The sequence below is a fragment of the Nannobrachium achirus genome, assembly GCF_963921795.1.
Source record: "Nannobrachium achirus genome assembly, chromosome: 18".
NCBI lineage: Eukaryota > Metazoa > Chordata > Actinopteri > Myctophiformes > Myctophidae > Nannobrachium > Nannobrachium achirus.
Window position 1 is genome coordinate 46,618,687 of NC_137825.1, and position 12,799 is coordinate 46,631,485.

Below are 12,799 nucleotides of genomic sequence, written 5' to 3' on the forward strand. Positions count from 1 at the left end.
GCAACCTTAGGCACAGGGGAGGGTGATCACTGGAGGACTGAGCATTGGTTCAACCCGTCCGTTGGTTTGACCAGGTTAGCATTCACCAAGTTAGCATTCACCAGTGTCGGCAGGTTAGCATTTCACTAGCTTAGCATTCACCAACGTCGGCAGGAGGTGGTCGGACCAACGGGAGGTCGAATCAATGCCACGTTACCAATCACTGGCACACTGGCATAAGTGTGAGAGAGGATTTGTCTTTTATAACTACATCGAATGAAGCTGTGAGGAAAAGAAACGAAACGAGAAAGAATACCCCTGTACACCTATTGTCGTGCACTAGACCTCTGGGAGATGGAGTCTATCCTGTTACAATGCACTATAGACCTCTGGGAGATGGAGTCTATCCTATTACAATGCACTATAGACCTCTGGGAGATGGAGTCTATCCTGTTACAATGCACTATAGACCTCTGGGAGATGGAGTCTATCCTGTTACAATGCACTATAGACCTCTGGGAGATGGAGTCTGTCCTGTTACAATGCACTATAGACCTCTGGGAGATGGAGTCTATCCCTCTATTTCAATGCACTATAGACCTCTGGGAGATGGAGTCTGTCCTGTTACAATGCACTATAGACCTCTGGGAGATGGAGTCTATCCTGTTACAATGCACTATAGACCTCTGGGAGATGGAGTCTATCCTGTTACAATGCACTATAGACCTCTGGGAGATGGAGTATATCCTGTTACAATGCACTATAGACCTCTGGGAGATGGAGTCTATCCTGTTACAATGCACTATAGACCTCTGGGAGATGGAGTCTATCCTGTTACAATGCACTATAGACCTCTGGGAGATGGAGTCTATCCTGTTACAATGCACTATAGACCTCTGGGAGATGGAGTCTATCCTATTACAATGCACACCTAAAGATTAAAAAAATACTTCCACGCTTTTTCAGAAATATGTGTGTTGTGAGCTTGTAGATCGGCTATTTTAAAACATCCAAAGTATAAAATAGAGTTAAGGGCCTTTCATACGGAGCGCGGTTGCCGCGTCCTAGTAATTCATTTTCAATGAGAGGCGGGCGGTTATTTTGGCTGCACGGAGAGGTTTAGGGGCGGCGAGGCGAGCGGGCGCGGTCCTGTGAAATTCTCGTGCGCGTGCTCGTTCGTGCATGCGCTCGCAGGCGGCGAGAGCTGGATTTTGGTCAGCTTTTTTCCCGCTTGCCGGCTGGCGCGCAGGAGGACTACAACAATGGCTGCTAGGCGTAATATCGCCCGGCGTTTAGGCCAAGGTGCTTTAGAGTGGTTGCACTGATTTTGCTGGGGACCCCCCCTTGAAACCCCTCAAGGACCCCTGGGGGTCCCTGGACCACACTTTGAGCACCATTGGGAGAATATATTCTTTCATATACAGTAGCAGCTTTTCTGGGATGTCAGCGGAGTTGGAAGTGGAAGGTATAGTACAGGAGATAATAAGAGCAATCGTTCACTTGGTGATACAAGCGTGAACATTGGTACACATCATCTTTGGAGGCCACTCTTTGATTTAAGAAACCGAGCCACTTGAAAATCAAAGATGGCGGCCCCAGAAATCCAAGATGTCCGTCCAAAAACATGTTTTTTCTCCAAATGCATTGATTTTAAGACCCATATATGTATTAAAGTTGAATATAAAGTTGGGCATTGCGGATATTTTGGTACCAAGTAAATGTCTGTATCTATTTCAGTTCTTGAGATAAAGCATATAGGTACACCTGAGTCTGTAAAAGTACCTATATGTTGTATCTCAAGAACTGTAATAGATACAGATAGATACAAAATATCCGTAATGTATTCAACTTTGATATGTTTATGGGTCTTAAAATCAATGCATTTAGAGTTATAAAGGAAAAGACATGTTTTCAGACAGACATCTTGGATTTCAGGGGCCGCCATCTTTTATTTTCAAGTGGCTTGGTTTCTTAATTCGAAGAGTGGCCTCCAAAGATGATGTGTACCAATTTTCACGCTTGTATCACCGAGTGAACGATTCTCCCAAAATACTGCTGTTAGGCGCTGTACTATTTAGTAATGGCGGATATTAAAATACGCATCAAGGGGGTTTGGGGGACATTTTTAGGAAGGCTCCATATAGACATTGTTCAAGGAACCAAACTGTAAAGTCTACCAAATGTCATGGTTTTATGCTTATATAAACCCCAGGTGGGATTCGATCCAACGTCCTTCTGCATGAAAGGCATATGCCCTGACCACTACACTAGGCATCCACAGGATCTGTTAACCATGTTTGTTTAAAAAAAAAAAAAGTTCTATGTAGGCTGAGTGCCTTGATTTTATTGATTTATTTTTTATATTTTGGAGGCTTGGGGTGAAATCAACCTGAGTAAATGTAATCTGAGTATTTCTGACATTTTCGAGTGATCATATTTTCTTTCACTCAGAACAGAAAAATAACGGCCGGTAGAGAAGGGCTCATTTTAAACATGAACGTGATCTGGAGTTAGATCAGACGTGTCAACATTAAAGAGTTTGACATACGCACATTAGTCCATGGGCCATACAAGTTGTCGGTATCAAAAAGGTGGCAAAGGTTACCATGCATTTTTGAAAAGCTCTATATCTGTAGATTATATTTTGGTATGATAACCCTTTCTTAGACACAGCTAAATTGGTGTTATCAGCCGCTAGAGTTGGTGTCCCATTAACTTTACATTACCAGAAAAAAAGCTAAAAATTAATCTGCTTTAAGTAGCATAAGAGGGGTCAAACTAGGGGGTTTTCATGATGCTGAATCCATTGCAAGCATCTGTTTTGCACGAAAAACATTCCTGGGGCTAAAACAACCCCCACAAAAGTGTGAAAGGTGATGACTCATCACTTTTCATCACTAAACTATAGTCTTGTGGGACAGTCTTTAGCCCAAGGAATGTTTTTTTGTGCAAAACAGATGCTTGCAATGGATTCAGCATCATGAAAACCCCCTAGTTTGACCCCTCTTATGCTACTTAAAGCAGATTAATTTTTAGCTTTTTTTCCTGTAATGTAAAGTTAATGGGACACCAACTCTAGCGGCTGATAACACCAATTTAGCTGTGTCTAAGAAAGGGTTATCATACCAAAATATAATCTACAGATATAGAGCTTTTCAAAAATGCATGGTAACCTTTGCCACCTTTTTGATACTGACAACTCGTATGGCACATGGACTACATGCCATGGGCATCCAGGATGTTAACATCAACTCAACCCGACGTGGGGTTTGAACTCACAACCGTCCATATATCAGGCACAGGCACTGACCACTACACTACGGCAGTCACACATAATGGACCTGTCATAAAAAATAAAATAAAAAAGGTTTCATGTAATGTACTTGACGCCTTCTTTCAAAATGATATAGCGCCCCCCTTTGGCCAATTGGGGTAAGATTGGTTTCAGTGATGTTTGGACTAACCCTCTACAGTAGTTCATCATGAAAATTTTACTTTGCATGTATGTTTTAGAGGCAGAAGAATAATTTTCATAAAACTTGCAATATTGATTGAATTATTAAAAAAGCATGTTTCAAGTTTTTAAAAAGTCCGATCTGACAGATCTTTAAATATTGGTCCAAAGTTAATGTAAAAAAAGTTCCATGCACGTGATGCGAAAATTCCGGAATAAAAGCAGGTTTAAGCGTTTTACAAACTGCTCAAAATGAAGGAAAATCAAAGGGCGGAGCTTACTTAACAAAGACACAGATGTCTTCTGCTTGAGTCAAGGCACGCGTGTAAGCAAGTTGCATGTCTTCAAACGAAATGAGGCATGACTTATGCCCCTTTAAAGTTTGAGTTTTCAAACGCTTCGTATAGCACCCCCCTTTGGCCAATTGGAGTAAGATTGCTTTCAGTGATATTTGGACTACTACATATTTGCCAAATGCCATGAACGTGTCACTTTGCATGTATGATTTAGAGGCAGAAGAATAATTTGCATGAAACTGCAATATACAGTGAATTATTAAAAAATAATGTTTCACTTTTAAAAAAATCCGCCGAGACAGATCTGACCGTATTGGTCCAAAGTTCATGTAAAAAAAGTTTCGCGCACGTGATGCGAAAATCCCAGGAGGAGATAGATTTTGACTGTTTTTCATATAATTCAAAATTGTGGGAGAAGTAAAGGTCAGAGGTCAAAAGTCAGAGCGTAAAAGTTGTTCGGCATGAGGAGACGCATAAGTGTATACAGGTTTCATGGCTGGATCTGAAACAGAGCATGAGCTTTATCTGTTCAAAGTTGGCATTTTTCAAAAGCTTCCTACAGCGCCACCCTTTGGCCGATTGTTGCGAGCTTCGCGTTTTAGCCGTTTGGCATAGTCCTCTGCCATACTGCCGAGTTTCGTAAAAAGCGACTGCACGGTCTAGCCGCTAGAGAAAAAGTGGCGGAAGAATAATAATAATCATAATGAGAAAGTCCAATATCAATGAGTGGCCATTTGCCACTTCGTGGCCTTGGCCACTAAATATAGCTGCAAGCAGCGATAATCAGGCCAAGCTATAGACTACGGCAAATAAGCTACATATTGCTACATATTGTACCGTTACTGTACCATTTTGTTTTCACAGGTAAATGCTGAATGTCAGGGTACTGTTTTTATTAATGAAGACCGTGTACATATACGGGTTCCACCCCGCCATTCCAACATGCCGGGGTTCCGAATGCAGACCCCATGGACCCCGGCACTGCCGGGAAAAACGAATGGAATAATAGGCAAATGTAGCCAATCTACATACTGCTCCACTCCACGGGCCGAGGCTCGGCCGGGGAGGGGTCTGTGGACCCCTGCTTCACCGCATTGTCTCCGGCGCGTGCCGGTTCACTACCATTGGGTCTGGGAAAAGTTGGAAGATCGTTCGGGAGAGAATTTCAAAGAAGGGAGGGGGGAGTCCAGGCAAGGAGTCCAGAGACGCCCCTGGCTCCTTAACGACCTCCAGGGCCCGTCGGGGCTGGGTGGCAGGCCGCAAGCCTGCCACCCAGCCCCGAGCTCCGTGGTCCCCAGAACTCTGGGGACCCGTACGGACCTCTGCGCCGCCTTCCCCGGCCTCGGGGACCCCTCGCCAGCCATTAGCTAGCATTAGCATTTTTAGCATTAGCTATTTTAGCATTTTTAGCATTAGCTATTTTAGCATTTTTAGCATTAGCATTTTTAGCATTAGCATGTTTTAGCATTAGCATTGGTTAGCATTAGCATTTTTAGCATTAGCATGTGTTAGCATTAGCATTTTTAGCTAAGCATTAGCGGAAGTAGCGGTTAACATTAGTAGTTAGCCGTCGGTACTGTGGGACCACCCACCGAGTTTGAGACCAGTAACGTGTTGGGAAGTGGAGTTATGGATGTTTAAAGCCCATCCAATAGGAAGGCAGTACTACTCACGCCAAGTCAAGACCCTACCAAACTGGAGTTATACCTGTTTAAAGCTCAGCCAATAGGAAGATAGGGGTGGGGCTTAAAGGAGGCAGGGCTTAAGTAATAGGTCCCCATTGGCCGTATAAGTCTAGATGCCAAGTTTCAAGATGGTACCATGCTGTGAAGTGGTGTTATGGGTGTTTAAAGCCCAGCCAATAGGAATACAGAGGGGGCGGGGCTTAATCAATTACAGCTCCTCCCTATTGCCTGGGAAAAGTCCCAAAAAATCACGTTGCTAGGCAAAAGTATGCCAGAGTAATGTGGCATACTTTTGCCTAGCAACATGATTTCGAATTTAAAACGCTCACACAACGTTGGAATCTTTCTGGCCAATAGGGACGAACTGTAATTGCTGAAGCCCGCCCCCTCTGTCTTCCTATTGGCTGAGCTTTAAACAGACTTTACTCCAGTTTGCAGAATGGTAACCTCTCAAATCTCGGTGTCTGAACTTAAACGGCCAATAGGGACTTATTACTTAAAGTTGTACCATGTAACTTTTTTTATAAAACAAATCTTAAAATGGTCCTAGCTGTTAAATCACTAAAGTTTTAGAACCCCCACTCCGTTATTTTCAGCTTCTAAAGCCTTCTCTTTATATGTTTTCTATGATCCCTGCCCGGGACCGGTTTTCGCGGAAAAAATTGCGTCATCACACTACCGGCCAATCACAGCGAGGGTTATACACTGCCGGCCAATCACAGCGCAGAACATACACTGCCGGGCTCTCTGGTGGGTTTAGGAAACACGCCTTCAGGAAGTACACTGCAGTGTTTACACTGGAGGAGTCTAGCATGTAACTCTCCAACCGCTGCTCGTAGAAGGACACGGGAGACCTCATTGAAAGCGTCTCGGCGAGGCAAGGCGGACACGGTGGTCTGACGGCCCGGTCCGCGAGCGAAAAACGGACGAAAAAAGCAAACGCGACCGCGGTTTGCTATACTGCTACAGACCACCAGTTGAGCAACTTACACAGTATAGCTTTAAGCCCCGCCCCATTTGACTTGTTTCAGAGTCCTTGTCCTTAAAGGAGGGGGAGCAGGAATCTTTCTTTATCTAAATAATGACGCATATCTCTCAAAGATCCCCAAGGATGTCCAAATAAATTTAAAATAAATAAATACACAAAAGACATAGGCACATTTGAAGTTATAATCACACCCTGTACTTCCTTCGACTTCGGGACCACGCCTCTTCCGTGACGTGACGTTCCGTCACAGCTACTACAGTGCCTCGGCTCGTTTCAGTCAGTGAGACAGGCAGACAGACAGGCAGACAGACAGACAGTCACCCCCCTCCCCTCTGCCTGTTTCTGCAGGACTCTCTCCAGTCAGCACTGAGAGAGTGAACGATTAGTGAAATAATTGTTTAATGTTCTGATTGTGTGTACTTTAGCCTACTTCAGTAGTAGCAGAGACACATTGCAGACTGATTGATTGCGTGACTGTTCGTGTTCGCGGCTCGCCGCACGCCCGGACATGTCCGCAAGACTCTGCATCACCGCATGATGTGTAAAGTAACTATAAGTATATTTACTCAAGTACAATGTTGAGGTATTTGTACTTGGATAGTTCCAATACTTTCACTTCTACTACACTACATCTATCTCTGAGGCAAATACTGTAGTTACACCATTAAAATAATTTGAAAGCTTTAGTTACTACAGAAACACATTATAATATTGTAAAACATACATTAACTACCTATTTTATACCTTGGCTGTTTGAAACTAGCCGATCTGCAAGCTCACAATTGTGAGCTTGTAGATTGGCCACTGCGTGTCGCGTCCTAGGCGACTGTCCATGCGAGAATGATATGAGAGTACTTTTACTTAAGTAAAATATGAGTATCTTTTCCACCATTGCGAGCTCGCACGGCCCACGGTCCCGTCACTCGCGTTTGTGAAGGACCTTATAACTAATTCCAGTGGAATACATTTGTCTACCTTCTTTTGGGTGAGTTAATCCAATGTCGTGTCATTGTTTGGTCCAGATGTAGAGAACACATGAATGGAGAGGCAGGGGGAAAAACGGGAGGAGAGAAAAAAAAAACATCCACAGTCAAGCACCGAGGCAACTCCAGCATTTGGCCGAAACGAGCGCCCATCTCGGCTTGGTGTTTCTCAGTGCCTCGCTAGAGAACCGGGTAGCGAAGAGACACGCCCCCAGGCTAGTAAATAGGTGCATGCTTCACTATATAATGGATACGGAAAAAACGGCTTATTGATTCTTCATAAAAAATTGCAAGTGTATAGCATTCACGTTGTTGTGCATGTCAATTAAGAAAGTTATGAGTTCACTTTATTTGAAAGAGTGTAAAATACTGTAATTCCCAAGGCACGTTTCCCATTCTTTTCAATGGGATCACGTGATGTTGCTCTGAGCCCATACGTCATGATTTTGCTCGGCCATTCCCGAGCTCGTGGAGGAGGAGTTTTGAAAAAGTAGGACATTGGAATCTCCGTCTGAATACAACTCTGAAAACAGGCAAGACAACTATATGGTTGCATTGGCAAATATTTTCACAACTACCTAACAATTAAATTGGGACAAAGTAGATGTTATTCTGCTACCCTGTCTTTAATTGGTTTGACGTAGCCCCGCCCCCTCTTCTGATTGGTCGAAACTTGATTGTTCCTCTATTTGGCTCTAATTCATCAACAGTTTGTTGTACATACTTTTGGGTGGTGTCATTTGACTTGTTTCAGAGTTCTTCACCTTAATTTGGTTTAACTTAGCCCAGCCCCCTCTTCTGATTGTCCGAAACTTTATTTGGCTTTATCTCGTCAAACACTTGTCGTACAGACTTGTGGGTGGTGCCATTTGACTTGTTTTAGAGTCCTTCAGCTTAATTAGTTTAACCTTGCCCTACCCCCTCTTCTGATTGGCCGAAACTTTATTTGGCTATTACTCATCAACCGTTTGTCGTACAAACTTGGTGGTGGTGTTGTGGTTGTTTCAGAGTCATTCAACTTAATTGGATTAACTTAGCCCCGCCCCCACTTCAGATTGGCCGAAACATTATTTGGCTATAACTCCTCTTCCCAACACGTTACTGGTCTCAAACATGGTGGGTGGTCCCACGGCCCCAACGGCTAACTGCTAATGCTAACGGCTACTTCCGCTAATGCTAAAGCTAAAATGCTAATAGTAAAAATGCTAATAGTAAAAATGCTAATACTAAAAAAGAAAAGAATTTTAACAAATGCTAATGCTAAAGAAGCTAATTTTAAAAATGGTATTGATAATGCTAATGCTAACAAATGCTAATGCTAACAAATACTAATGCTAATATGCTAATTTTACAAATGCTAATGCTAGCTAATGCTAAAATGCTAATGCTAGCTAATGCTAAAAATGCCAATGATAATGCTAAAAGTGCTAAAGCTAATGTTAATAAAAATGCTAAAAATCTTAATGCCAAAAATGCTAATGTTGAAGCTAATACTAAAAATGCTAATGTAAAAAAATCTAATGCTAATGCTAACACCAACCGTTACACAAGGTTGCACACACTTAGAGAGCTGCAGGCACACTTTCTTAGAAATGTTCATTTCTAGTTTTTCTGTTATCTTTTTCATATTGTAACTTTGTAAATAACCTTATACTGCTTTGCTGCGTCTGGACAACTGATTTTATCCGGGATAATAAAGCTATCTATCTATCTATCTATCTATCTATCTATCTATCTATCTATCTATCTTTATTTACTGCTGAGTGAGAAAACAATGTTGCACATTAAAGGAGTAGTTCACCTCCAAAATTACTTTTGTTCTATTGATTACTCATGCCATGGAGACTAGAGTTCAATACATTTTTTTGGTTTTTGTCACATTCCTAAGACAAAAATTTGATTTGAGTAAATTTACCCCCATTGATTCCGGATGGTGACCCGTTTCGAAACGGGTCACCATCCGAAATGAATGGGGGTACATTTATTGTTATCACATTTATGTCTTAGGAATGTGACAAAAAACTAAAAATATTATTGAACTCTACTCTCCATGGCATGAGTAATCAATAGAAAAAAAAGTCATTTTGGGGGTGAACTACTCCTTTAAGCTAATCATCTGGGGACCTCCCAAAATAAATGTAATATTAGCATTTGTAGGATTTGCATTAATATGTTGCAACATTAGCATTAATATTTAGCAACATTAACATTTTAACGTGGCATTAGCATTTTCAGCATTAGCATTAGCGGAAGTAGCCGTTAGCATTAGCGGTTAAGTCTGTGGGACCACCCACCAAGTTTGAGACCAGTAACATGTTGGGAACTGGAGTTATGGATGTTTAAAGCCCAGCCAATAGGAAGACAGAGGGGCGTGGCTTAGCAATTACAGCTCATCCCTATTGCCCGTCTAATTACACACACCAAGTTTCGAGATTATACCATGCTTCAAACTGCAGTTATAGCTGTTTAAAGCTCAGCCAATAGGAAGACAGGGGCGGGGCTTAAGAGGGACTTGGCTTAAGTAATAAGTCCCTATTGGCCGTTGAAGTCCAGACACCGAGTGTATAGAGCGTGCCATTATGCAAACTGGAGTTATGGCTGTTTAAAGCTCAGCCAATAGGAAGACAGGGGGGCCAATGTTCACAGACATATTTTATTGTGCTCATTAAGTTTACAATGAGTAATACATAGTTTGGATGTCATCTTGAATGAGATTCAAAATGGAGTAGCTCTGTGAATAAAATCAGTTGTTTTTGGAGGAATGTGCAGCAATGGGAATCAAACAGGTGAATGTAATCAAGGTTCATTTATATTCAAGATGACCTGTCTATGTCATCACGCGGCACGTTTCTGTTCACAGGAAATCCAGCAATTAAGAATGGGCTATTTAGGGACTCTTGATATAAACATACACAAAAATGGTTTCTTTTCTTTTCTTTCTAAGTCAATGGGATTTTTGGGCGTTGTGTTTTTGCAAAATACGTCGCCATGGTAACGCGGATCGGAAAGAAAAGTAATAGCTACCTATTCCCGGCCAAGCCGCACGCTTTGATGTATATATTGTGGGGGTGGTGTAAATTGTGCGGCAGTTATTACGTGCCAAAATTTGCAATATCATTAACTAACTACCATATGTAAGTATGGTGGATTACAATAAGTGTTTTGCCATTGCATGGCAGGCACACTTAATAATGTCCGAGTGTTTTAGTCAGAAGAACGTCTCTTCAGCCTGTTCCGTCAGCAGCACCAAGGGGCCTTAGAGCTTCCTGTCATACCAGTGGGTATTTGAAAACAAGAGTAGTTGTATTGGATATTTGTAATGTGATCATTCAACACGTTTTATTTTGAAATGGTAGCAGCCTATTACAGGAAATGGAAGCGGCAGACACTGGACAGAACAGCGGCTCCGTCTGTATACATTATTAGGAGATTTTACCGACAGCACGTCGGGCTGACTCTGCCCCGCTGTCTCCGTCCCGTTATTTACGCCAGTGCCCCTGGCTAAATCATTAGAGCATGCCTCCAGCTACATCTGGGCAAAAGTTGGTGCTTTTTGACTGATCAGCACGAAAGGACCATTTTATCTCCCAAACTTTTGCCAAATAGACCCATCCCCTGACGTTTGGAAGTAATAAAATATCGCTTGATCGTTTGATTTGAATTCATCACATGACACTGTCATGCATGCATGAGGCAGAGCAATGCAAAATATCCTGTTCACCCCCTGATGTGAAACTCACCACTGACAGACAGAAAGACAGAGAGACAGAAAGGCATCTTATCATCAATCTGATGAGGGTAGAGATAGGTAACATTGTACCACTACAGGACCTTTAAGTTCTTTAGTAAACAAGGGTTTATGTAACCCACAGGTGTTACATAGAAGTGAAATAAAACATCGTATTTTGTCCGTTTCTGTCAGATGACCTGGCTGTTCAAATATGTGTCCCAGCACGGGACACATCATCATGTCATTAATGTAGGCCTAGTTTTCTTAAAACATTTATAATGTTTGTATAATGTTTTGAAAAAGGTCGTTTTCTGCTCTGACATCACACTCTGACTTCACTGTGAAGTCAGGGGAACCACAGTAACAGAATCACTTTCATGCCCTTACATGCATGGAGATCCCTGATGTCATCAATATTAATAATCACCTGAGCTAGACATGTAAACATGGGTCTGTAAAGTGAACATGCATATATTCCTTCCCCAAAACTGTTGAATCAAACAATTAAATGTAGGCTAAGTGAATTCATTTAATTCTATATAAATAATAATAAAATGGATCTATGTTCTGATAGTATCGAGTCACTCGATCATGATTGGAGGAAGGCCCCCACTTTATTCTGATTGGAGGAAGGCTGTCACCTACGGGGAAAACTGAAACAGCTTTTTTCTCCTCACAGGGGATAGGGCGGAAGTCCTTAACACTCTAAAGTAACTAGTACTCCCAGATCATAGACCCATTGTGTTATTATTTAACCCATTGTGTTATTATCACTTACACTACCATTAATAATGTAATCAACCAATCAATCATGCTCACCTTTGCTTGTTCCAGCCAGTTTGTTCATGAGGTAGGACTTCCCAGTACGGTACAGACCCACTACTGCCACCACAACCACATGTTGGTCAATCTGCTCTAAGGTCCTCAGGGCACTGGGGTCAATGCACGGTTTGCCATCGCGGTCGCTGTTTATCAGACACACTGGCTCCTTCATTGACACTTTGCCGGCTGCCATGTTGGCCACTGCTAGTGGAGGTACTACAAAAGAGGGTAGGCTAGTCAATCTAAGGTTTGACCCAAAATAAATTGCAATAGTAATGGTTCAAGGTTTTTATGATCCTTAGGGTCATCCAAATAACATATTAAAAATTGTGAATTATATATTTAGTGGATCAAGGTAAATTCAGTGGGTTCATGTTTGAGTCCATTCACTTACTATACAGGAAATAAAAGACCCCCAAAAAATCTTCTTTAAGTAGCATGTGAGGGGTCTAACTAGGGGTTTTTCATGATCCTGAATCCATTGCAAGCATTTGTTTTGCACAAAAAACATTCGTCAGGTTAAAAGCGGACACCACAAAATGGAGCTGGCCCCAGAAAAGTGATGACTCATCACTAATCCATAGTTTTGTAGTTTCCGTTTCTAGCCCAAGGAATGTTTTTCGTGCAAAACAAATGCTTGCAATGGAGGGTAATAGTAGTTTGTTTTCTGGTTCAGGGTTAAAAGCTACAGCAGGGTTGGGCGTTTGGGTGGCACAGTGGTAAAGTTCCTGCCCACAACCGCGGAGGCTGTGGGTTTGAATCTAGCGTGATGCAACCGGCTTTGTCCGGTGTCTATGACACAGTTGGCCTATATGTTCGAGGGTGGGAAGCCGGGTAGGGAGGGTGAGTTGTCACTGCATTT

General features: G+C 42.3%; 1 protein-coding gene across 1 annotated transcript in view; it reads right to left on the reverse strand.

Moving 5' to 3' along the window:
- LOC308303813 (guanylate-binding protein 1-like) overlaps positions 1 to 12,130 on the reverse strand; it is a gene marked incomplete at both ends in the record, with an annotated part of 38,952 nt that extends 26,822 nt beyond the window's left edge. Inside the window, one exon of the mRNA XM_080748312.1 lies at positions 11,935 to 12,130. Coding sequence (XP_080604438.1) covers positions 11,935 to 12,130 — 196 coding nt within the window. The remainder of the gene's footprint in view (positions 1 to 11,934) is intronic.
- Positions 12,131 to 12,799: the final 669 nt, after the last annotated feature.